Source organism: Rhinoderma darwinii, chromosome 2 (assembly GCF_050947455.1).
Source record: "Rhinoderma darwinii isolate aRhiDar2 chromosome 2, aRhiDar2.hap1, whole genome shotgun sequence".
In the NCBI taxonomy this organism is placed as follows: Eukaryota; Metazoa; Chordata; class Amphibia; order Anura; family Rhinodermatidae; genus Rhinoderma; species Rhinoderma darwinii.
This window is the reverse complement of record NC_134688.1, coordinates 432,455,748-432,482,540: the sequence shown is the minus strand read 5'-3', so window position 1 is coordinate 432,482,540 and position 26,793 is coordinate 432,455,748. Positions and strand designations below refer to the sequence as shown.

At 43.1% G+C, this 26,793-nt stretch overlaps 1 protein-coding gene across 1 annotated transcript in view; it reads left to right on the top strand.

Moving 5' to 3' along the window:
• Positions 1-26,793, top strand: part of GLRA2 (glycine receptor alpha 2) — a 227,473-nt gene that overhangs the window by 39,786 nt on the left and 160,894 nt on the right. Inside the window, exons 4-6 of the mRNA XM_075854432.1 lie at positions 3,146-3,369; positions 15,375-15,457; positions 20,764-20,901. Of these exons, the coding sequence (XP_075710547.1) occupies positions 3,146-3,369; positions 15,375-15,457; positions 20,764-20,901 (445 nt within the window). The remainder of the gene's footprint in view (positions 1-3,145; positions 3,370-15,374; positions 15,458-20,763; positions 20,902-26,793) is intronic.

The following is a 26,793-nucleotide window of genomic DNA, read 5'->3' as shown; positions in this document are numbered from 1 at the left end:
CTGGCCACTCCATTACAGATAGAATACCAGCTGCCTGCTTCCTCCCTAAATAGTCCTTGCATAATTTGGAGGTGTGCTTTGGGTCATTGTCCTGTTGTAGGATGAAATTGGCTCCAATCAAGCGCTGTCCACAGGGTATGGCATGGCGTTGCAAAATGGAGTGATAGCCTTCCTTATTCAAAATCCCTTTTACCTTGTACAAATCTCCCACTTTACCAGCACCAAAGCAACCGCAGACCATCACATTACCTCCACCATGCTTGACAGATGGCGTCAGACACTCTTCCAGCATCTTTTCAGTTGTTCTGCGTCTCACAAATGTTCTTCTGTGTGATCCAAACACTTCAAACTTCGGTTCGTCTGTCCATAACACTTTTTTCCAATCTCCCTCTGTCCAATGTCTGTGTGCTTTTGCCCATATTAACCTTTTCCTTTTATTAGCCAGTCTCAGATATGGCTTTTTCTTTGCCACTCTGCCCTGAAGGCCAGCATCCCGGAGTCGCCTCTTCACTGTAGACGTTGACACTGGCGTTTTGCGGGTACTATTTAATGAAGCTGCCAGTTGAGGACCTGTGAGGCGTCTATTTCTCAAACTAGAGACTCTAATGTACTTGTCTTGTTGCTCAGTTGTGCAGCGGGGCCTCCCACTTCTCTTTCTACTCTGGTTAGAGCCTGTGTGTGCTGTCCTCTGAAGGGAGTAGTACGCACCGTTGTAGGAAATCTTCAGTTTTTTGGCAATTTCTCGCATGGAATAGACTTCATTTCTAAGAACAAGAATAGACTGTCGAGTTTCACATGAAAGCTCTCTTTTTCTAGCCATTTTGAGAGTTTAATCGAACCCACAAATGTAATGCTCCTGATTCTCAACTAGCTCAAAGGAAGGTCCGTTTTATAGCTCCTCTAAAGAGCAAAACTTTTTACAGCGGTGCTAACATAATTGCACAAGGGTTTTCAAGTGTTTTCTAATCATCCAATAGCCTTCTAACACAGTTAGCAAACACAATATACCATTAGAGCACTGGAGTGACGGTTGCTGGAAATGGGCCTCTATAGACCTATGTAGATATTGAATTAAAAACCAAACGTTTCCAGCTAGAATAGTCATTTAGCACATTAACAATGTGTATTTCTGATTAATTTAATGTATCTTTATTGAAAAAAAACTGCTTTTCTTTCAAAAATAAGGAAATTTCTAAGTGACCCTAAACTTTTGAACGGTAGTGTATATTAACCCCTTTAGGCAACTGGACGCAACTGCAAGTCCTGGTGCGGGGGGGTAAAGTATGGGGCTGGCTGACGTGCTGAACCCGCTCCATACACTGCAGGTGTCAGCTGTGTGTATTTCAGCTGAGACCCTGTACTAGCTTCCAGGAACAGAGATCGCTCTTTTCCTGGCCGTTGAACCAATTAGATTCTGCAGTTAATAGCGATGCCGGCATCTAAGCCATTAGAAAAGGGGGCAGCCTCCTCCGCAGCGATGGGATCAAGATGGTTGTCATGGCAGCCCGGGGGCCTAGTGAAGGTCCCCCAGGTCTGCCCTCTTTCTGCCTGCTTAACAGAAACCTGTAAAAATTACAATGCTGGTTAAAATTCGCTAGAGGGACTAATAAAAAGTTTTCAGTAGTGTACAAAAAATAAAAAAATAATAAAAGTTCAAAAAAAAAAAATGTTACCACTTTTCCACTAAGGTAATGAGAAAAATAAAAAAAAAATTAAAAAAATTGGTTCCGCCGTATCTATAAAAGTCTGAACGATTGCAATGTAACATTATTTAACACACATGGAGAAACGCTGTTAAAAAAAAAAAATTAAAACACCGGAATCGCTGTTATTTGGTCACCTTAGCACTTAAAAAAATGGAATAAAAATGTATCAAAAAGTTGTATGTACCAAAAAATGGTACAAATAAAAACTACAGCTCGTAAAAAATAAGCCCCCACACCGCTCAAATGACAAAAAAAGAAAATTTATGGCTTTCAGAATGTTGTGACACAAAAGTATTTACTTCTAACAAATATTTTTTTCTTTGTAAAAGCAGTAAAAAATAAAAAAAAAACAATATAAATTTGCTATTGCCATAATCGTATTGAGCCACAGAATAAAGTTCTTTTTTTTTTTTTTTACCGCAAGGTAAAAGTCGCAAGAACGAAACCCAAAAAACAACGGAGGAATCACAATTTTTCCAAATCCACCCCACAAATAATTTTTTTTCTTTTCTCCAGTACATTATAGTATAGTATAGTACTTTGAATGGTGCCAATAAAAACTATAACTCCCCCCGCAAAAAAATCAGCCCTAAAATAAGCCCTAACACCACTCTATTGACAGAAAAATAAAATAGCTATGGCTCTTGGAAGGCAAGGAGTTAAAAAATGAAAATGAAAAAAGAAAAAATTGCTTCATCCCAAAGGGGTTAATGTCCAAATGTTCAGGTTTGTAAATGTATTAATATTTTTTAATTCCTTCCTTTTTCTGTAATGCTGCGTTTTCTAGCAATCTGATCCTCTCTACGGCATGTATGAGTGCTTATCAGTGAACGCACGCTGCGCTTGCTCCTCCACAATGTTATCTCTACATACAAATATAGAGCTGATATTGTGGACTTTGGAACAAGCACAGTCGGGGAATATGGTATATTAAGAATAACGTGTCAAACGCCAGTCCTAAACTAATTTACCTCGGTGGTAAATGCACCAAATATATTATGAGGTGGACACATCTTAATATATTTGGAGCATCTTTGGCTGTCCGTGGGACTGAAATGAAAATCTATGCCTGCTATGACCAGGTGTAGATTTGCAGCATAATTTACATCAGTTTCTGGCATAAATTATGATAAATCCGTCCCATTTCAAATATTTTATTAGATGTTATATTTATTTGAGGAAATTCCAAAAATTCTCGTATGATAGTTTGATCGAAATAAAAAAAAAATTGTTTTGTGGACCATACTATTTTTGAAGTGGCATTCCTGGAAGAGTATTTAAAACTTTGCGCTTTCACTTGTATGTAGTTACTTCCAGAGGCACCTGCATAATTTGTAATTTAGTGCAGGACCCTCCGGTATGAAATAAGATAACTTGTCACTATGCACCATGAACCAAGTTATGCTAGAATATTAACTCTTTATAAACTGCATTCATAGGACTACAGAGTGAATATTTTTTTGAGACAGCAGTGGAACGACCCAAGACTCTCTTATAGTGAATACCCCGATGACTCCTTGGATTTGGACCCTTCCATGTTGGATTCTATTTGGAAGCCTGATTTATTTTTTGCTAATGAAAAGGGAGCAAACTTCCATGATGTCACAACAGACAACAAGCTTCTGAGGATTTTTAAAAATGGAAATGTATTGTACAGTATAAGGTAAGGTAAAGGGCTTCTCTAAGTTGTGTTCTGGAATAAGCTGTGACTTAACAAATCAATGTTTCCTCTTAAGCCCTTATTACACTGGCCGATTTTGGCCGGTGCATCGAGCACCGATCAGCGAGACACCGTTGATCGGCGCTCGTTTGCTCCTGTCACAAGGAGTTATGGATGGGGACGAGCGCTCGTTACTCCGATCGCTTGTCCCCATACATTATTATCATGTCGGCAGCGCGTCTCCTTTTTTGCACAGGGAGATGTGCTGCCGACAACGATAATATTTTACTTTTCTTTAAAAGATACGATCAGCAGATGAACGAGCATTTTCCCGTTCATCTGCTGATCGCTGTGCTGTTTACACAGGCCAATTATCGGCAACGAGAATTATATGATCGCTTGTCTGCCCGATAATCGCCCAGTGTAAAAGGGCCTTTGGGTTAGAAAAATCCAGTAAGAAAATTGTTTATTTTAGAGGTAAACACCTAAATTTGTTATAAAAAAAAATGTGATTAAGGCTATGTTCACATCTGAGTTGGAGGCTCCATTGCAGAATCTGTAAAATTTTACAAAAAAATAGCGATGCATGCAGCCCTTTTTTTTTTTCTGTTAAAAATAGAGAAACTACACCGGAATCTGATGGACCCCATTGTAAGTCAATGTAAGTCAATGGGGTCCGTCAGGCGCCGGTGGTCTCCGTCATGGAGGGTACCGGCTAAGTGTCGATGTTTCCATTATTATAACGGAAACCACGACGCAAGTGTGAACCTAATAATTAGAAATGACATGCTTAACTGCCCCTAAGCTGCTTTTTGTTATCTGTGCAGATAGCACAGTCTATCTATCTATCTATCTATCTATCTATCTATCTATCTATCTATCTATCTATCTATCTATCTATCTATCTATCTATCTATCTATTCTTCCAAGGCAGGAGACAGAGAGGATTGTGCGGCTGTGATTTAATAGTGCTGTAGTTCTTTGTATTGTAAGCCAGTGTAAGGGCCAGTCGACTGCGCTATTGATTCCATCATTAAAACGGAAACCTGCCGGAATGGTGACGAACGGAAACCATTAGCAATGTTGCCGTCACCATTGATATCAGTGGTGACGGAAACGGAAGCTGTAGTTTCAGTTTGACTTTCCGTTGCGGGGTTCACCCGAGGGAACCCCGGAACAGAAAACCAACGCTGATGTGAACAGGCCCTTACAGAGTGTTCTGATTAGTCGCTGCAAATTACAGTGAAGCTAAATATTTTTCTGCTACACTCTCAGATTGTTACTTGGAAATAGGGGCTCTAAGCAGTTGCCCAGTTTGCCACCCCTTATCATTCTATTTTTAAAATCTATCTATCTATCTATCTATCTATCTATCTATCTATCTATCTATGTTTAAAATTGCTTGTATACTTTTATTTCCCCTCAATTGTGTAAAATTAAAATTTTCTGAAATTATTCCAACATTTATATTTCTGTCAAAATACATTTTAAGTCACTGTTCTGTATTATCTAATGCTTGACAGCTCGTTGCTGCATTCCCAAATACAGCTCTGAACAACGTTTTGCATAAGTTTTCAAAATTTCTAACTTCAGAAAATGTCAAGAACATTTCCCAGTTCATTTCACAATGGCACCAACTGCCTTCTATTTCTCAGTGAAATGGCATTTGGTGTCACTTAAAGAAGAGATACCATTCTATCAGATGTGATGGTTTGACAGGCTGCGCGCAAGTTCCCTCTTTGTAAGGAAATGAGTGCCCGGTGATGAGTGATTGAACAGTTGAGGGAAATATATTCAGATTTGGATCTTGTTTTTAGAAATAGTAGAATTCTTAATTGTTTATATATTCTTGCAGGATTTTCTTCTCTCAGGAAGATAGAAATTCATTTTTTAGCTAAGAGGAAGGTGCCAGTATGTGTTTTCAAGATCATTTAGATTGTATGGAAACAAAAAATATCGGGTTACTATTGTATGTTATTTAATAATATCAAACCAAACTAACCAAATGACAGACATAGGCAGTAAGGGCCCCCTTACCTGCAAGTATGGCTTAGCGCATGGATCAGTTTCTTCTATTGCATCCATAGGATGACTAAATAGGACTAAACATGGTGTCAGTCATTTCACCCCCCCCCCCCTACATGTCATGCGATCCCTGGCATTCACTTAAAGGGGTTGTCCGGTTTCAACAAATTAAAGTTATTTTTTTTATACATAAAAGTTATACAATTTTCCAATATACTTTCTGTAATAATTCCTTATGGTTTTCAAGATCTCTGCTTGCTGTTATTCAGTAGGAACCTTCATTGTTTACTTCTAGTGGATACAACTATTTTTGTTCAAGTGATACACACACACAGGTGCACGGCTCGTTACACTTACAGCATTGTTGGGTTCACATATTACATTTTGTTGCGTTTTTGAACCGCTGGTGACCATGGATAGAATTTTATCCAGTGGAAGTAAACAATGAAAGGGACACTCTGGCCAATACTAAACTTTCCCATATGTACCATTATGGTATTCCATGTGTCAGTCTATCACCTGTTATTTTTCTCTATATATCAGACTGGGGTGGTTGCTTAGCAGCAGTGTGAATCAGGCTCGGTGACACGCTTTCTGTACTTGAGTCTATGGGGATCTATGTGTCACCCATCACAGGCTTCAACATTTCCTGTACCACACTATCATCAGCCACCACTGATACTTAGACAGGTTGCTGTCACACAAGTATAATGTAGAAGAATATAGTGCAGCCTCCTTGTCTGTATACTTATGGTTTCTCAGCTTGTTTAGGAGAATTTAGAGAGAATGATAATCACAGTGTCCCCCCAACACGCAGAAATTGTATGGTCTTTAGCTGGACATGTGATGCTGTGCTGAAGCATAATGGAATTGATAGCAAAGCAGAGAGGAAGAGAAAGCTGGGGAAATCTAAGAATCAAGATGGAAGCATTTTTAAAGCACAGACAAGGAAGGGTTTCGAATAGTAAGTACAGAATGCATAAAAGAAGTGTGAAGTGTGATATACAGTCAGGTGGGGAATGTAGACATGGAAAGTTGTGTTTCCACTGCAGGTCTTCTTGAATGTTCCTACTGAATAACAACAAACAGAGATCTTGAAAACCGTGATGAATTAATACAGATAGTATATTAGAAAATTGTATACCTTTTAATTATACAAAAAAATAACATTAATGTAAAGGATCTGCCAGGCACAGCTTCGGGGTTAACTCCCATAATTAATCAGTCAGCACCTGAATCTACATCCCTGAGACTGACTCCAGCTTCCACCACTCAGGCTGGCAGGCTTAGGAGTGGTAGAGCCTATCGCAACCTGGCCAGACTCAGCTAGCTCCCGCCCTCGGTCTATTTAAGCCTGCCCTTCCTGTCCCTCGGTGCTTGTGATTCTTTTCGTGTGGTTTCCTGGCCCAGCTACAGCTACTTCTATTTTGATCCTGCTCCATACAGACCCTGGCTTACTGACTACTCTTCTGCTCTTCGTTTGGTACCTCGCACACTCCTGGCTTGACTCGGCTCGTTCACCACTCTGGTTGCTCACGGTGTTGCCATGGGCAACTGCCCCTTTCCCTTGCTTGTATTCTCTTGTATGTTTGTCGTGTTTGTCGTGCACTTACTGAGCGCAGGGACCGCCGCCCAGTTGTACCCCGTCGCCTAGGGCGGGTCGTTGCAATTAGGCAGGGACAGAGTGGCGGGTAGACTAGGGCTCACTTGTACGTTTATTACAGGAGATTTATTGCTAACTTCTCGGTCATCGCTAAGCCTCTTACGGACCTCACTCGCAAAGGAGCTGATCTCCTCCACTGGCCTCCTGAGGCTGTCCAGGCTTTTGAGGTCCTTAAGAAGTGCTTTATCTCGGCCCCGGTGCTGGTTCAGCCCAACCAAATGGAGCCATTTATCGTGGAAGTTGACGCATCTGAGGTGGGAGTGGGGGCTGTCTTGTCTTGTCCCAGGGTACCAGGTCCCTCACCCATCTCCGCCCCTGTGCCTACTTCTCCAGGAAGTTTTCGCCAACTGAGAGTAACTATGATATTGGCAACCGCAAACTCTTAGCCATTAAATGGGCATTTGAAGAGTGGCGCCACTTCCTGGAGGGGGCTAGGCACCAGGTAACGGTCCTTACCGACCACAAGAATCTGGTTTTCCTAGAATCTGCCTGGAGGCTAAACCCGAGACAAGCTCGATGGGCGTTATTTTTTACCAGATTAAATTTTTTGGTTACCTATAGGGCTGGGTCTAAAAATATTAAGGCTGATGCACTGTCGCGTAGCTTCATGGCCAGCCCTCCTTCGGAGGAAGATCCTGCTTGTATTTTGCCTCCAGGTATAATCATTTCCTCGATCGATTCTGATTTAGTCTCTGAAATTGCTGCTGATCAAGGTTCAGCTCCCGGGAACCTTCCTGAGAACAAGCTGTTTGTTCCCCTGCAATTCCGGCTAAGGGTACTTAGGGAAAATCATGACTCCGCACTATCTGGTCATCCAGGCATCCTGGGTACCAAACACCTCATTACTAGAAACTATTGGTGGCCTGGGTTGCCTAAAGACGTTAAGGCTTACGTCGCCGCTTGTGAGGTTTGTGCTAGGTCCAAGACTCCCAGGTCCCGACCAGCGGGCTTACTGCGTTCGTTGCCCATTCCCCAGAGACCTTGGACACATATCTCCATGGATTTTATCACCGATTTGCCTCCATCCCAAGGCAAGTCGGTGGTGTGGGTGGTAGTAGACCGCTTCAGTAAGATGTGCCACTTTGTGCCCCTCAAGAAACTACCCAACGCCAAGACGTTGGCTACCTTGTTTGTCAAACACATCCTGCGTCTCCATGGGGTCCCTGTCAATATTGTTTCGGACAGAGGGGTACAATTTGTTTCATTGTTTTGGAGAGCCTTCTGTATGAAGTTGGAGATTGATCTGTCCTTCTCCTCTGCCTTCCATCCTGAAACCAATGGCCAAACTGAGAGGACTAATCAATCTCTAGAACAATATTTAAGGTGTTTTGTCTCTGACTGTCAATATGATTGGGTCTCATTCATTCCCCTCGCCGAATTTTCCCTTAATAACCGGGTCAGTAACTCGTCAGGGGTCTCCCCCTTTTTCTGTAATTTTGGGTTTAATCCACGGTTCTCCTCCGTTTCACCTGGTAGTTCCAACAATCCCGAGGTAGAGGTCGTTCATCGGGAACTGTGCACAGTCTGGGCCCAGGTTCAGAAGAACCTAGAGGCGTCCCAGAGTGTACAAAAAACTCAGGCTGATAGAAAACGTTCTGCTAACCCCCTGTTTATGGTCGGGGATCTGGTGTGGTTGTCGTCTAGGAACTTGCGTCTCAAGGTTCCGTCCAAGAAGTTTGCTCCCCGGTTTATTGGGCCGTATAAGGTCATTGAGGTCCTCAATCCTGTCTCCTTCCGGCTGGAGTTACCCCCGTCTTTTCGTATACACGACGTGTTTCATGCCTCCCTCCTTAAACGCTGCTCCCCGTCCTTGGCTCCCTCGAGGAGACCTCCTGTTCCCGTCCTCACCCCTGAGGGGGTGGAATTCGAGGTGGCCAAGATTGTGGACAGCAAGATGGTCCAATGCTCCCTCCAGTACCTGGTCCATTGGAGAGGATACGGGCCCGAGGAGAGGACTTGGGTACCCGCCCGGGATGTTCACGCTGGGGTATTGGTCAGGAGGTTCCACCTGCGTTTCCCCAGTATGCCAGGTCCACTTAGAAAGGGTCCGGTGGCCCCTCATAAAAGGGGGGGTACTGTAAAGGATCTGCCAGGCACAGCTTCAGGGTTAACTCCCATAATTAATCAGTCAGCACCTGAATCTACATCCCTGAGACTGACTCCAGCTTCCACCACTCAGGCTGGCAGGCTTAGGAGTGGGAGAGCATCTCGCAACCTGGCCAGACTCAGCTAGCTCCCGCCCTCGGTCTATTTAAGCCTGCCCTTCCTGTCCCTCGGTGCTTGTGATTCTTTTCGTGTGGTTTCCTGGCCCAGCTACAGCTCCTTCTATTTTGATCCTGCTCCATACAGACCCTGGCTTACTGACTACTCATCTGCTCTTCGTTTGGTACCTCGCACACTCCTGGCTTGACTCGGCTCGTTCACCACTCTGGTTGCTCACGGTGTTGCCGTGGGCAACTGCCCCTTTCCCTTGCTTGTATTCCCTTGTATGTTTGTCGTGTTTGTCGTGCACTTACTGAGCGCAGGGACCGCCGCCCAGTTGTACCCCGTCGCCTAGGGCGGCTTGTTGCAAGTAGGCAGGGACAGAGTGGCGGGTAGACTAGGGCTCACTTGTCCGTTTCCCTACCCCCCGTCATTACAATTAATTTGCTGAAACCACACAACCTCTTTAAGGCTTTGTTCACATCTGCATCAGGGCTCCGTTCTGGCGTTCCGTTAGAGCTTCCCGTCAGAATGGAACCCTGACTGAAACAAACGGAAACCATAGGTTTCCGTTTGCACCACCATTGATTTCAATGGTGACAGATCCGGTGGAAATGGTTTCCGTTTGTCTCAGTTGTGCAAGAGTTCCGTCATTTTTAACGGAATGAATACCGTAGTCAACAATGGTATTGATTCCGTCAAAACGATGGAACCCTTGCACAACTGTGAAAAATGGAAGCCATTTGCACCGGATCCGTCATCATTGAAATCAATAGTTTCTGTTTGTTTCAGTCAGGGTTCTGTTCTGACGGGAAGCCTCCGATGGAACACCAGAACGGAGCCCTGATGCAGATGTGAACGAAGCCTAACACTGTCCAGGTATCTAACAAGTGAATAGTAGTTTATTGAGGAGCAGAACTTATAAAGTCTTTCTACTTTATCTCAGAATCATGTCTGTCACTGTCTATTCCGTTATCCTGTGGGTGGACTAATGTGTGGTCTATACCATTTTATTTTTCTTAGACAGAAGCTACTGCACTGTTATGAGAACATTTTGAGGATTTTAAATATATGTATATTAGAAAAAAATTATGGTTTCTTATTCTATAAAAAAATATAATAATAAATAAAAGTGGAATACCCATTTGAAAAATAAATAAATCATAGTGCTCCTATTGGTCTTTTAGATGATATATAGGGACTACAATCCTTTTCATCCATGTCTCATAATTCTTAAAGGATTTGCTTACCGGTGATTTTTTTGAGAGCCATGAATGACATTTCCAATGGCTAGCATTTGCAGTTGTAAAACACGGAGCTTGTATACTGTTGTTGCACAAGAAACCTCTATTGTCGGTGTCCGCCCCTATAACACCACCAGGCATGCACTTTCTTCTAGCAGTTTCCACCTCTGACCTCTCAGCGGAAGAGGTTTTTGGCCTGCTGTTTTTGTATAAGCTTCAAAGGCTAAGTGTAGGTGTTTTTTGCATTGTACAGGAGCTTCCTGTTATGCCTCTGTATGTAATGCATTCATGAAGCAAGAAACAAAAAGTCAATAGGTTGAATGGGTTGTCTAGTTTCAAAAAACTATTTTTAGATACCCCATTAGGAAATTCAGAATTTACAGAGAGGGGTCTTCTTTTCCATATCCTCAGAGTGTAGAGCGGCTACAAAGACCTGTCCTGTCCTGCATTGCACAGACAATCCATTGATTTTAATGGAAAACTGTGTAATGCTTTATTTCCCCTGTGGTGGCGCTGCAGGGAAATTGACCACTAAAGCTGGGTTCACACAGCGTTTTTGTTGCGCTTTAACATACATTTTTTTTTTGTTTTAGTATATAAACTTGTCTCTCAATGGAGGTTCATGAACGAAAACATAAAATTGCAAATATAAAATGCAACAAAAAGACAGCCTAAAGGCCCTTTTACATGGGTAAATGATCGGTGGAACGAAGCGCTCGTATGAACGGTCATTCCTGATCATTGCCTTTTGTAAACAGGGCAGCGATCAGCGGATGAACGAGCAAACGTTTGTTCATCGGCCGATTGCATCTTTTATGCAAACCCAAAAAATTATCGCTAGTCGGCAGCACATGTCCCTGTGTAAACAAGGAGGTGTGCTGCCGACATGATGCAAATGCATGCGGACGAACGATCACAGTAACAATCTTTTGTCCCCATATATTGCTCCTTGTGGAAAAAAGCTAATGAGCGCCGATGCTCTGCGATCGGTGCTCGTTTTCATGACCAGTATCGGGCCATCTAAACGACCTTTAATGACAGGTTTTCCCATACATTACAGCTTGGGGTCCCAGCAGGGGGATACTTTGTGATCAGCTTATTGTCAAGGGACCCTTCTAACAAGTAGAGATTGTTTAAAGCGGACAACCCCTTTAAGCAAGTTGACTATGGATGCACAGATATTTTGGCCAACAGTATTAATAATGAGCATTTATGCTGATGAACATTTTCTCATATATGGTATTCAGTTTCATGAATATTATACCTGCTTAAAAATTTCTCCATTAGATATCACTGTACTTATTGCATGTGATGGTCTGAGAATTCTATCATGGAGAAATGCAAATCTGTACATTTTACGATCTTTATTACCAACAATTATCCAAACATGAACAATCCCTTGAGGCTAATGTGTGCCTAGAAGTTGTCCTAGAACTTGTCCTAGAAGTTGTCCTAGAAGTTGTCCTAGAAGTAGTGTGCCAGGGGAGCACCAAAAAGACATTCTGCCTTAGCCGGTGTATTTAGATACAGGGCTAGGGCAATGAACTGAATCTTTGCCCCGGATAAGGGAAAGCCTAGCCCTGACTCATATACCTGAACGTGGTGAAGGTCCCTGGAAATGCACCTACAATTACTGAACTTCAATATAACATGGGCCTACAAAAAGTCACCAAATACATGGTTGTATGTAGAAAAACGAGGAACTTATTGCAGTTGGAAATGTTTTTATCTAGATACCAGTAATGTTGTGTCATCAATTGACTGGTTCATTAGTTAATCTTGTGAGAGCGTGTCTGCAGTACATGTGTCCCATATCATTTCACACAGCTGTTCTCTTAATAAGGAACCATATGAGTGTTCACCATTTAAATTTATAAAGCGATAAATTATGTATACTATTTAACATAAATTCAGACACACAGGCAATTTTACATTAATCACTTGGAATCCTTAGAGCTAGATCATTTAGAAGATCGTGTTAAATAAAAAAAGCTCATTTGACAACATGTGGGATGTTTGGACCTCCAGCCAGTATTGTAATGCGATACACTAGATTTATGGATATTCACACATACAAACCATATATTATTGTGCAAAAATACCATTGAGACTCCCTGATGTATTCCCTTACATATTGTTTTATTGTTCATAATGATTTATTGTACACAAAGCTATGATATTGTACTGATACCTTTGTTATGTTAAGTTATGTAAATTTATTTCTATTTTTACTATGTTAAGTTTTGTAAGTAAGCTTAGTTCCTGCTTACTTGTATGTTCGATTTGAAAAACTCAATAAAAACAAATGTGATAAAAAAAAAAGAAGATCGTGTTAGAGTGAGTCATCTGTTTTTTCAAGTACCATACTGTACATTGACTTAGCATGTAATACAAATGAAACTAAAGTCTGGTATTACATAAAGCACAAGAATATCCAGACTAATCCTTAGCATTGAGGCATGAGGCATCCCGGCAGTGACCACAGATCAAGCTGGAATAGAAATTAAAGGAAATATTTAATTTTCCATTTATCCAAATTACAAGTACAGAGCCGACAGCCTAACTCCCTTCCTTTCTTTCCCCCAAATCAATCAAAGAATAGGGAAAACGAAAAAAAAAAAAAAGAGTTATTTACCTGGTAGTCCAGAGTACAGTACTTCTTCTATAGTAGCATTGAGATTTAGCAGTACTCCGCTTTGCTGGCATTGCATGCTGCTAGGTAGGGTCTGTTTTTGTTGTAAAAACAGCACCACTCTTGTCCATGGACTATACCAGTTATTGCAGCTCTGCCCTAATCACTTGAACGGGGTTGCAATAACAGACACAGCCCATGGACAAAGGCGGAACTGTTTCTGGGGGGCGAAGCAGATCGTTTTTTACATTTCAGACAACCCTTTTAATTAGGATGACTGTTTTTTTTTTACCAGAATTTTCCTGTAATTTACATTGGAAAAATTCTCCACATGAATTGGTCTTTAAGTCGATAAATTCTGTACTATGAAAAGGGGCAGATTTATGTTACACTATATTCCCAAAAGTATGTGAACCCCTGACCATCACGCCTACTATATATGAGACTGTTGGACATCTTATTCCAAAACCATGGGTGTTAATATAGAGTTGGGTCCCCTTTTGCGGCTATAACAGCCTTCACTTTTATTGGAAGGATTTCGATAATATTTTGTAGTTTGTCTGTGGGAGTTTGTGCCCGTTCAGCCAAAAGAGCATTTGTGAGGTCAGACACTGATGTCCGGCGAGAATGTTTGGCTCGCAATCAGTGTTCCAATTCATCCCAAAGGTGTTTGATGGGGTTAAGGTCAGGGCCTTGTGCAGTCACTTGAGTCCTCCACGCCAAACCCGTCACACCATGTCTTTATGAACCTCGCTTTGTGCAAAGGCCTAGAGTCATGCTGGAACAGGAAATGGCCTTCTCTAAACTTTTGCCACAAATTTAGAAGCATATAATTGTCTAATGTATCAAACTGCCAGATAGAGAGGCGTGATTCGTCCCTCCAGAGAACACGTTTCCACTGTTTCAGAGTCCAGTGGTGACGTGCTTTACATCACTTCAGCCGACACTTGGCATTGTGCATGGTGATCTTAGGCTTGTGTGCAGCTGTTCAACCATAAAAACCCTTTTCATGAGCTCCCAACACACAGTTCTTCTGCCAATGTCCCTTCCAGATTCAGTGAGGAACTTTGTAGTGAGCGAGACAACCAAGAATAGGCGATTATTAAATGCCAAACAGCTCAGCACTTGGTGACCCTGCTCAGTTCATTTTAGTGACTAAGCTGTTGTTTCTCCTACATGCTCCTGCTTTACAATAATAACATTTACTGTTGACAGGGGCAGATCTAGCAGACCAGGAATTTCATGAAATGACATGGCAAAGGTGACATCCTATGATAGTGATACGTTTAAAGTTACTGAGCTTCAGTTCGACCCATACTACTACCAATGTATGACTGTGGAGATTGTATGACTGTTTGCTTGATTTTATGCACCTGTTTCCAATGGTTGTGGCTAAAACACTTGAACGCAACAATTAGAAGGGGTGTCCACATACGTTTGGCACTAAAGTGTTTCTATGTAAACTTTTCTGCAGGCTCTTAACTGCTGCATGTGCCTCCCTCTGCTTTAAACAACCCTCGGGCTTAAAGGTAAAAACTGCTATGGGCAGCCACTTAAGTTGCCTTATAAAAGACAAAACAAAAACATACGTGAATGAGTCCTCACTGTGTATATCAGCTTTATCATGAAAATCAGAGGGCACAAGGCACATTCAGGGGCATAACTATAGGGTGTGCAGAGGGCCCTGGAGCCTGAGGGGGCCCAAAGGGTGCCTTTTTACCCATATAATAACACCAGCACCACTAAAGTAGAGTTGTAGCTAGCCTTCTCTTCACCTAATTTGCTGCCATAGCCATGTATCTTGAAACCTTGGCCAAGGCAAATTGGCTTATTGATGCAACCTGGTACACAGCACTGAGGGCACATGCCCTGCAAGCCCTCCCCTAGGTACCCTCTTAACTAAAGGCATGTAATGGTTAGGGGGCTTATTATAGATTTTGCATCTGGGTCCAGGAGCTTCTAGCTACCCCAACTGGGCACATTGGCAGCTAATTTACGAGCATATAAAACTATTGAAGTTGATTTTCCAAAGCAAACGAATGCATACCCATCATAAAGTCCAATAACTATGTATAGCTTCATAAATCATTCAGATGGCCCATCAATTTCAATACTTGGAAAAAAATAAAACAGATTTGAAAATTCTAAAAGAAAATAGAGAGTAAAAATAGCAATGCAATGACAAAACACATTTGGACTTTGATTATCAATCTAATTTGTGTATTAAATTTCTTTCCTTCAGATTAACATTAATATTGTCTTGTCCAATGGATCTGAAGAATTTTCCTATGGATGTACAAACTTGTGCAATGCAGTTGGAGAGCTGTAAGTATTGTACGGGATATGTATAGTTGAAATTGAAACACGCCATTGTTTTGCAATTAAAAAACTTTGATGATGATTATATTAGCTTTGTTGATGATGCCACCGGACCGCTAAAATACACTGAGAAAGGAATCACATAATTGGATTTGGATTATTTAGAACTTTTTTTTTATAAAAAAATCAAACTTATCTTTCTATATGAATTAAATAATCAGGTTAAAATAAATATACATATTTATATATATATATATATATATATATATATATAAATATATATAAATTTGTATACGTCTGAGATGTTCAGGTTGTTCTATGCTGTTGCTTAATTTCTGTATTGCTTCATTTATCTTCAAGCCCTGCATTCTGTCATGTGTAGGTGGAGCTGCAAACTCTGAGTTTAGTTGGCATTCCCCTTTCCGTTCTTAAATGCTCTAACCTGTGACTCCTCCCTTTCTCAAACTGTCATGGTCGAGTAAGCTGTAATTTCTGTGAGATAATATAGCACATAAGTCTCAGGGATATAGAAAATGCTTTGTGTAAATAATATAAACCTACACGAACCACCGATGCAATAACAATGCCCTGGAGTAGGTTAATATAAATCAAGCAGAGTGAAGGGATGTGACTGCCAGATCAGACTAGACACAGTGTTTGGTAGTCTGCAGCCATAAAGGTGCATCTGCATCAGTCTGGTTCACATAGGTCTGCATAAGAGCTATATACAAGAAACAGTAGGATATGTTTAGACAAGACTACATGAAATAGTGCTTAATTTTTATATTCTCAATGCATTGGACCAAAAAAGTATTGCAAAGGTGCACATACACGTAATAGATGAATATGAAGGCATTTTCCATATATTTGCATGTTGGTGATCAATTTCATCTTAGGCAAAAAATATTCTCAAATGATCATATACATTTGAGAGGGCTGAGTTTGTCAAGATAGAAGAGCTGATATTGGGCATAATGTGCGGTAATGTTGTGTTGTTTTCCTTAGGACTGCATGCAATGTACTGAGTTATCTTACCTCTATGAGTTGTTAGGAGACACAACAGAAAGGGTACATTGATGCGTATAAATCCAAAACAATTATAATATATGAGACAGGGATCAATAAATTGCCACTAGGATATGAGTGTATAATTTTACGTTAAAGGCGTCATTGAAACATAGGGAGATTTACAGGCTGTGTACACCATTGACGTCATGTTTTTTTTTTTTTGTTAATATAATTGTGCATCAGTGTGTTTGGTGCAACTTCCTAAATACTTTTTATTACAAATTATTTTTGCTTTTTGAGATACAGCTGCTTTGTATCATGCATTGAGACCTGAATCCGTCATGTCAGCTGGAATGACGGGTTCAGCAGATCCAGCGTGTTGTTCATAACTTAGATGTGATAGATTACAGGTGGATCCTGAGTGTCAGAGACACGCAGGACCCATTTTCATTGAATGCGTCAGTGCCGCTGACCTGACGGATTCAGGTTTAAGAGCTAGATACAGCTGCTCTGTATACAGGATACAAAACATAGCCATTTTTAAGTCTTCACCTCTGGCGGTGTTGGACACTCAAGTGTTTAAAAACGAAGGAAATTCATTTTATGAGTTTCCCATTGTACGTAGAATATTGTCAACGGTATGAGCAAGTATTGGTGGGTTTGAACAAGTATGTTACTCCTTTCAGATAATGATACTTGTCATGACAACCAGACAGGATCTGTGATGAACAAATTAAGAAATTCGGGGAAAATCATTAACTTTTAAGCAATGGTGCCAGAGTCACAAACCTAATCTTCTTTCTCCAGTAAAATAATTACTAGATGGCATATTGTATATAACATTTCATCACACCGGATAAAATTCAGGGAAAAAACGAAATGTCACCATTAATGAATACATTGAAAAAGCCGGCATTTCCATCACTCATTTCCATGCTCTTTGCTAACTATGTTGCTATGCAGTAATTGAAGTTTAATGAATAGATTTTAAGGAACATCTGCCGTGTGATAAAAATTCACAAAAAGTTGTGCTGTTTTTTGGAAATTCAAAATTAGTATGATCCTATACACAAAATATACAGCTTAGCACAATATTGATGTGCGCAGTAACGGTAAGAGGGATGATCTGACCATTACGCCTCCTTTGGAATAAAGCGCTCATCTCCAAATGTAATCATTTCGGAATAATGAGTGAAAACTGAACAAAGGAAAATTATGTCCTGTCAAAGAAAGATAAAATATTTGCAGGAAGTCGGTTACTGGAACATTTGTAGAATGTAGAAGTAAAAGGATTAGAGGGATTAGACTGTCACCACAGCTGGCCTAGTGTAGGAGTGGGGATTCAGAGCGGTGAGCAAACTGACTGTAGAGAGCCATCATTAAAGATAACTTGTCTGTTTTAGTAGATACTTGTATTCCCTATAAAATAACAATTCTGGAGCATCTTTTCTTAGATCTCTACATTATGCCATTCTTTTGTTATTCCTCTTGGTTTGGAGGTATGCTGGCTAAAATACCCACCATAACTGCGAAGGTCTGGTTGTAGCTTTTGTTAAAGAAACTGTTGTAGAAAATGTGTCTAGAACTACTAAAATTGAAAACCAGGATCGTGCTAGTTCATAAAGGTATTTTTCATGTGGTTTTCAATGCTGTTCTTTCTCCATCAAGGTCTAAAATACTCTCTCTAGCAGGTCGCTCCTGGTACAGGCAGTTGTGATCTAGTTAGCGCAGGGAAGCTCACGGAAATCAAATTCCCCATGGTGGTCCTAGGAGCCTGTCAACAAGCTATAGACTGTGGTTTATTATTTATAGTTTACACACATTTTATAGACTCTTAAGGAAGGGAATGCCAGGACTATGATCACTCCTTCTTGCATTAGGAATGAGAATATATTAGAACATTTTAGATAATGCAATTTCTTTAATAATTTGACGCATAGACCTCTAAATTGGAGGTAGTCTTTAACTTGTAAAGAGTAAATGCCAAATGCCATTGTGCAATAGGAAAACTTTTGTCCCACTTTTTCTTCTAGATTTGGGAAGCAAGGACAATTCTCATCTTAAACAATTAATGATTCTATTACTATGTACAGGGTCAAATGCAGAAAAGGGGGTATCCAAGCTTGTTGGTGCCCACGTTTAATATTGAAAAATGCCCCTCCCACCATTCTACAGAATGTCCGGCAGTTTACAGACAACTGGTATCCCTGGTTAACACCTAATATTCCTGGAGGTTAAGGATGGTGCAGGGATCATTAGAGATGGTTAATGGAATAATTTAATTAAAATAAATCTAAATAAATTCAGAATTGTTTTACAGGAGCTTGAGCTCTTTTTTTTTTAATACAAAGCTCCAAATTACCTGCTTCCCAGCTCCCATTGAACCCTATAATATATCCATATGCAGTGAGCTTCACTTATTGGCGGCACAAAATCAAATTCTTATGAATGGCTCAGGGGTGAGTTTCCAATACTAGGAAATTCCACCTAAGTGCGCCCCTAAAGTAGGTTATATCTACTGTTTAGAAAGCAACTTAGTGTTGGGTGTATTGCTACATCAGTGCTTCTAAGGCCTTGTTCACACAGTGCAGATTTACTGAAGATTTCCCATGCATTTTTTTTAAGCCAAAACAAGAATAGAACCTAAACAGAAGAAATATATAAAGAAAGGCCTGATAGATCTGCTCTCCTAGATCCAACTTTGGTTTTGGCTTACAAAATGCAGCCAAAATCTGCAGGAAATCTGCACTGTGGGAACCCAGTCTTAAACGGTGAGATGCCCACCTATTGTTGCTGAGGCACGGCTGGGGAGGCAGTTTTGACAGAAGTTATTATAAGCTGTACTGTCCTTTGACATTAAATGAATGTACTTTTAAAAATCTGGTCCATGTACATACAGTCACGAAGAAAACATCAGGCAGACAGACAAAGGGTAAATTTAAAGGGGTTGTCAAAGAGTTAAAAAAAAAGCTGCAGAAAATGTAATGATGTAAAAAATACAAATAAAACATTACTCACCCATTAAAAACCTGCCGCTTCAGCTCTGATGCTCTGGTGGCCCCCACTAGACTTTACTTATATTCCAGCAGTGATGACATGCAGCACTGGCCCTTGACCACTGCAGCCAATCACTGGCCTCAACGGTCACATGCCGCACTTATTGGCATCGCCCCTGCAGCCAATGATTGGCTGCAGTGCTCATGTGTTGGTATGGTGTGTTATCGCTGCTGAAATGTAAGGAAAGACCGGTGGGAGACTACCAAAGTACCAGCATTGGAGCTGTGGGGATTTAAGCAATGTTTTTATTTCATTAAATTTTCTGCATCCAGTTTTTTTTTTTGGACACTTTGACAACCCCTTTAAGGTGGTGCGCAATGATGAAATAGTATATACAAGTCCGAATATAAAGGATATAAGAATGGCATTCAATGTGGTAAGTGCAATGATTGGGACTTTTATAGGGTTCAACTATGAAAAAATTTAATCAATCTAATAGGTTAGGACCCACCATTGGGACCTCCACCTATAAGAAAATGGGGCCCTCTTTAGTTGTAGGAACAGACAGTGGTTGCTTGTGCGCAGTCTATGAGAGTTAGGGCTTATTCAGACTGTGTGACGGGCATTTTTTTAAGGACCGCCACACGGCTGCATGTATTTTAATGGGGCTGTTCACACGATCGTTGTTTTAACGGACCATGTGAAGACCCTGTGAAAAAAAGGACATGTCCTATTTTTGTCCGTTTTCACGGATCTCTCAATAGACTCAAGTCTACGAGGGACCCGTGAAAACGAGTCCCGCGAGGGTGCAAATCAGACGTAGAAAACTGCTGTTTTTCGCGGCCGATTTTGCACACGTTCGTCCGAATATAGCCTTAGTGTTGGGTGTATTGCTATATCAGTAAATTAGAATTCAGTTTTCTCATTGTTATTGGCTCAGTCCACAGAATGGTTGATTCTAATGTGGGCAACTCATGTAAAAATTATCCTGATATAACAAAATGAAGAGGCTTATTAGGAATAGATATCAGATCGAGCCGTGTATAGATTTCCAACAAAAGGCAAAAGGAACGTAGTGAAGGTTTTTTATTTAGTCTGTTTTAAACTCAGCATTTCGTGGCAATCATTATATAGTGTGAGATATTCTGATTTTGTTCCAAATGAAGTGGGATAATTAGAATTGTGTTTTGCATGTTAGAAGCTTTTGCCCGGCTGCAAATGAGGTTGAAATGTCTGATTTTCTTTTCTCCGAGACGTTGATGTGCCTTCAATTTCCAATCTAATCATCTGTGGTTTGCTTCCCCTAGTTGGATACACAATGAATGACCTTATATTTGAATGGCTGAGTAATAGCCCAGTGCAAGTTGCTGATGGTTTAACATTGCCGCAGTTCATACTAAAAGAGGAGAACGAACTTGGGTACTGCACGAAGCACTACAACACAGGTAACTGGTTTTGTTTGTTTCCCTTTTTCAATATTTACCTGTGTGGCTTTTCTAACTTTAAGTGCTCAGCTGTATTACGTATATGTGGTGTATGGTCCGTAATACTGTAGCCAAAGAGTGCTATGGACTCATACTGCACTTCAATGTGACATCGATTTTAAGAAGGTACACTGAGGTTTTTCTTTCAGATTCTAAATGAAAAAATTGTCCGGTATTATGGAGCTGTTCTCCTCTACAAGCATTGCTTCTAGGGAAGAATACTGTGCCACGCAGAGGCACCATATACCACAACCATGGGGACATTATACGGAACCATAGAGACTCCATGTGCCACTATACAGGTCTCAGAAATAAATATGACTTGCAGATGAAACTTGTTGTGTATGTATAGGCTTTTATGATTGATTAGATGATAGATAGATAGATAGATAGATAGATAGATAGATAGATAGATAGATAGATAGATAGATAGATAGATAGATAGATAGATAGATAGATAGATAGATAGATAGATAGATAGATAGATAGATAGATGATTCCCTATATTTTAGGGATTAAAGGTTAAAGATTAAAAGCAATCATTCAATAAATGAAGAAAGTCATTGTAAACATATGCATGTAATTCACTTTTATAACAATATGTGTGCCTATATATTGTTTTGTAATACAGTGTTAATATATTTTTATATATAGCTTTCTATCAATCATATTAGGCTCTAGAGCCAGCAACTGACATCCGCTGCCAGCATTTGGCGATGTATGCAATAAGAGTATGCGCAAACACAAAATAAAAAACGTCTAAAAATACAGATCTGTTTTCAAGGGAAAACAGCTTCTGATTTTCAGACTTTTTTTAATCAAAGTCGCGTTTTTCGCGACGTCGTTAACGGACGTTTTTGGAGCTGTTTTTCTATAGAGTCTATGAAAAACGGCTCCAAAAATGGCTGAAGAAGTGACATGCATTTCTTTTTTGCGGCCGCTTTGAAAAACAATTACGTAAAAAATGCTCAGTCGGAACAGAACGGCGTTTGCCCATTGAAATCAATGGGCAGATGTTTGGAGGCGTTCTGCTTCCGAAACGGCCTGAAAAATGGCTGAAAAAACACTACATGTGAACATATATACGTTTGGTTTACAACATTGTGCAAAACCTCTGTATTTCTATGCCTTCTAGAGTATGTGTTAACATGATATCACCAGTTGGGATTTGTTGTACCCTATTCTTCTTTACTGCAAGTACTGTAGCTATGTTTTACAAAGGAGGAAGGAGGAACATACATTTAAGGGAAATGGGCAAGGCCTTTATGAGCCATTACAAAAAGAAAAAAGACAACATGAGCATACCTCCCAACTTTTGAATTCGGAAAAGTGGGACATTTTAAGCCACGCCCCCCTAACCATGCCCAATATCCGGCATAAACACACATCAAATCACGGCCAGATCCTTCTGCAAATAACACGCGCACATTCTCACTGCGGATCTCTGGGCTGTCTGGATATCACAGATATCCGGTTATGTCGTCTTTGTGTTACTTTTCCTATCTTGGGTATAACATTTGCTCATCACGGCGACAGCAACTGCAGGACAAACCCAAAGGCTGAGAACAATGGAAGTCAAGAGGGAGACCCTATGGTGGATGACTTTTCAATTGACAGGTAGCAGAGTTACATGATGGGGATTTTTTTTTCCAGTTGTGTAACTGCTACCGGTCAATGGAAAAATCATCCACCAGAGCCCCCCTGTAGATTGCTCCACACACAGCCCCCCTGTACATAGCGCCAGACACAACCCCCCTGTAGATAGCTCCAGACACAGCCCACCTGTACATAGCGCCAGACACAGCCCCCCTGTACATAGCGCCAGACACAGCCCCCTGTAGATAGTTCCAGATACAGCCCCCCTGTAGATAGCTTCAGACACAGCCCCCCTGTAGATAGCGCCAGATACAGCCACCTGTAGATAGCTCCACACACAGGGTCCCTGTAGATAGCTCCAGATACAGCCCCCCTGTACATAGTGCCACACACAGCCTCCCTGTAGATAGCTCCAGACACAGCCCCCTGTAGATAGCTCCAGATACAGTCCCCCTGTACATAGCTCCACACAGAGCACCCTGTAGATAGCGCCACACACATCCCCCCTGTAGATAGCACCAGACACAGTCCCCCCTGTAGATAGCACCAGATACAGCCCCCTGTAGATAGCTCCACACAGCCCCCCTGTAGATAGCGCCACACACAGCCCCCCTGTAGATAGCTCCAGCTACAGCCCCCCTGTACATAGCCCAACACACAGCCCCCTGTAGATAGCGTCACACACAGCCCCCTGTAGATAGCACCAGACACAGCCCCCTGTAGATAGCTCCTGATACAGCCCTCCTGTAGATACCACCAGATACAGCCCCCTGTAGATAGCGCCAGATACAGCCCATGTAGATAACTCCAGACACAGCCCCCCTGTAGATAGCTCCACACACAGCCCTCCTGTAGATAGCGCCACACATAGCCCCCTGTAGATAGCACCAGACACAGCCCCTCTGTAGATAGCACAAGACACAGCCCCCTGTAGATAGCTCCACACACTGCCCCCATGTAGATAGCTCCACACACAGCCCCCCTGTAGATAGCTCCATACACAGCCCCCCTGTAGATAGCACCAGACACAGCCCCCCTGTAGATAGCACCAGACACAGCCCCCTGTAGATAGCTCCACACACTGCCCCCCTGTAGATAGCGCCACACACAGCCCCCTGTAGATAGCACCAGACACAGCCCCCCTGTAGATAGCTCCAGATACAGCCCCCTGTAGATAGCTCCAGATACAGTCCCCATGTAGAAAGCACCAGATACATCCCCCCTGTAGATAGCACCAGATACAGCCCCCCTGTAGATGGCTCCAGATACAGCCTCCCTGTAGATAGCTTCACACACAGCCCCCATGTAGATATCACCACACACAGCCCCCCTATACATAGCGCCAGATACAGCCCCCCTGTAGATAGCTCCAGATACAGCCCCCCTGTAGATAGCTCCAAACACAGCCCCCTGTTGATAGCACCAGATACAGCCCCCCTGTAGATAGCGCCAGATACAGCCTCCCTGTAGATAGCGCCAGATACAGCCTCCCTGTAGATAGCTCCAGACACTGCCCCCCTGTACATAGCGCCACACACAGCCCCCTGCACATAGCGCCACACACAGCCCCCTTGTAGATAGCGCCACACACATCCCCCTCTAAATAGCGGAAGATACAGCCCCCCTGTAGATAGCACCACACACAGCCCCCTGTAGATAGCGCCAGATACAGCCCCCTGTAGATAGCTCCAGATACAGCCCCCTGTAGATAGCTCCAGATACAGCCCCCCTGTATATATCTCCAGATACAGCCCCCCTGTAGATAGCTCCTGACACAGCCCCCCCTGGAGATAGCGCCAGATACAGCCCCTCTGTAGATAGCACCAGATACAGCCTCCCTGTAGATAGCGCCAGATACAGCCCCCCTGTAGATAGCGCCAGATACAGCCCCCTGTAGATAGCGCCAGATACAGCCCCCCTGTAAATAGCGCCAGATACAGCCTCCCTGTAGATAGCTCCAGACACAGCCCCCCTGTAATATAGCGCCACACACAGCCCCCTGTACATAGCGCCACACACAGCCCCCCTGTAGATCGCGCCAGATACAGCCCTCCTGTAGATAGCACCACACACAGCCCCCCTGTAAATAGCGCCAGATACAGCCTCCCTGTAGATAGCTCCAGACACAGCCCCCTGTAATATAGCGCCACACACAGCCCCCTATACACAGCGCCACACACAGCCCCCCTGTAGATAGCGCCACACACAGCCCCCCTGTAGATAGCTCCAGCTACAGCCCCCCTGTACATAGCTCCACACACAGCCCCCTGTAGATAGCGTCACACACAGCCCCCTGTAGATAGCTCCTGATACAGCCCTCCTGTAGATACCACCAGATACAGCCCCCCTGTAGATAGCGCCAGATACAGCCCATGTAGATAACTCCAGACACAGCCCCCCTGTAGATAGCGCCACACACAGCCCCCCTGTAGATAGCGCCACACACAGCCCCCTGTAGATAGCACCAGACACAGCCCCTCTGTAGATAGCACCAGACACAGCCCCCTGTAGATAGCTCCACACACTGCCCCCCTGTAGATAGCTCGACACACAGCCCGCCTGTAGATAGCTCCATACACAGCACCCCTGTAGATAGCACCAGACACAGCCCCCCTGTAGATAGCACCAGACACAGCCCCCTGTAGATAGCTCCACACACTGCCCCCCTGTAGATAGCGCCACAGACAGTCCCCCTGTAGATAGCACCAGACACAGCCCTCCTGTAGATAGCTCCAGACATAGCCCCCCCTGTAGATAGCACCACACACAGCCCCCTGTAGATAGCACCAGACACAGCCCCCCTGTAGATAGCTCCAGATACAGCCCCCTGTAGATAGCTCCAGATACAGTCCCCATGTAGAAAGCACCAGATACAGCCCCCCTGTAGATGGCTCCAGATACAGCCTCCCTGTAGATAGCTTCACACACAGCCCCCGTGTAGATATCACCACACACAGCCCCCCTATGCATAGCGCCAGATACAGCCCCCCTGTAGATAGCTCCAGATACAGCCCCCCTGTAGATAGCTCCAAACACAGCCCCCTGTTGATAGCGCCAGATACAGCCCCCCTGTAGATAGCGCCAGATACAGCCTCCCTGTAGATAGCTCCAGACACTGCCCCCCTGTACATAGCGCCACACACAGCCCCCTGCACATAGCGCCACACACAGCCCCCCTGTAGATAGCGCCACACACATCCCCCTCTAGATAGCGGCAGATACAGCCCCCGTGTAGATATCACCACACACAGCCCCCCTATGCATAGCGCCAGATACAGCCCCCCTGTAGATAGCTCCAGATACAGCCCCCCTGTAGATAGCTCCAAACACAGCCCCCTGTTGATAGCGCCAGATACAGCCCCCCTGTAGATAGCGCCAGATACAGCCTCCCTGTAGATAGCTCCAGACACTGCCCCCCTGTACATAGCGCCACACACAGCCCCCTGCACATAGCGCCACACACAGCCCCCCTGTAGATAGCGCCACACACATCCCCCTTTAGATAGCGGCAGATACAGCCCCCCTGTAGATAGCACCACACACAGCCCCCTGTAGATAGCGCCAGATACAGCCCCCTGTAGATAGCTCCAGATACAGCCCCCTGTAGATAGCTCCAGATACAGCCCCCCTGTAGATAGCTCCAGATACAGCCCCCCTGTAGATAGCTCCAGATACAGCCCCCCTGTAGATATCTCCAGATACAGCTCCCTGTAGATAGCTCCTGACACAGCCCCCCCTGGAGATAGCGCCAGATACAGCCCCTCTGTAGATAGCACCAGATACAACCTCCCTGTAGATAGCGCCAGATACAGCCCCCCTGTAGATAGCGCCAGATACAGCCCCCTGTAGATAGCGCCAGATACAGCCCCCCTGTAAATAGCGCCAGATACAGCCTCCCTGTAGATAGCTCCAGACACAGCCCCCCTGTAATATAGCGCCACACACAGCCCCCTGTACATAGCGCCACACACAGCCCCCCTGTAGAGAGCGCCAGATACAGCCCTCCTGTAGATAGCATCACACACAGCCCCCCTGTAAATAGCGCCAGATACAGCCTCCCTGTAGATAGCTCCAGACACAGCCCCCCTGTAATATAGCGCCACACACAGCCCCCTGTACACAGCACCACACACAGCCCCCCTGTAGATTGCGCCACACACAGCCCCCCTGTAGATAGCGCCACACACAGCCCCCCTGTAGAGAGCGCCAGATACAGCCCCCCTGTAGATAGCACCACACACAGCCCCCCTGTAGATA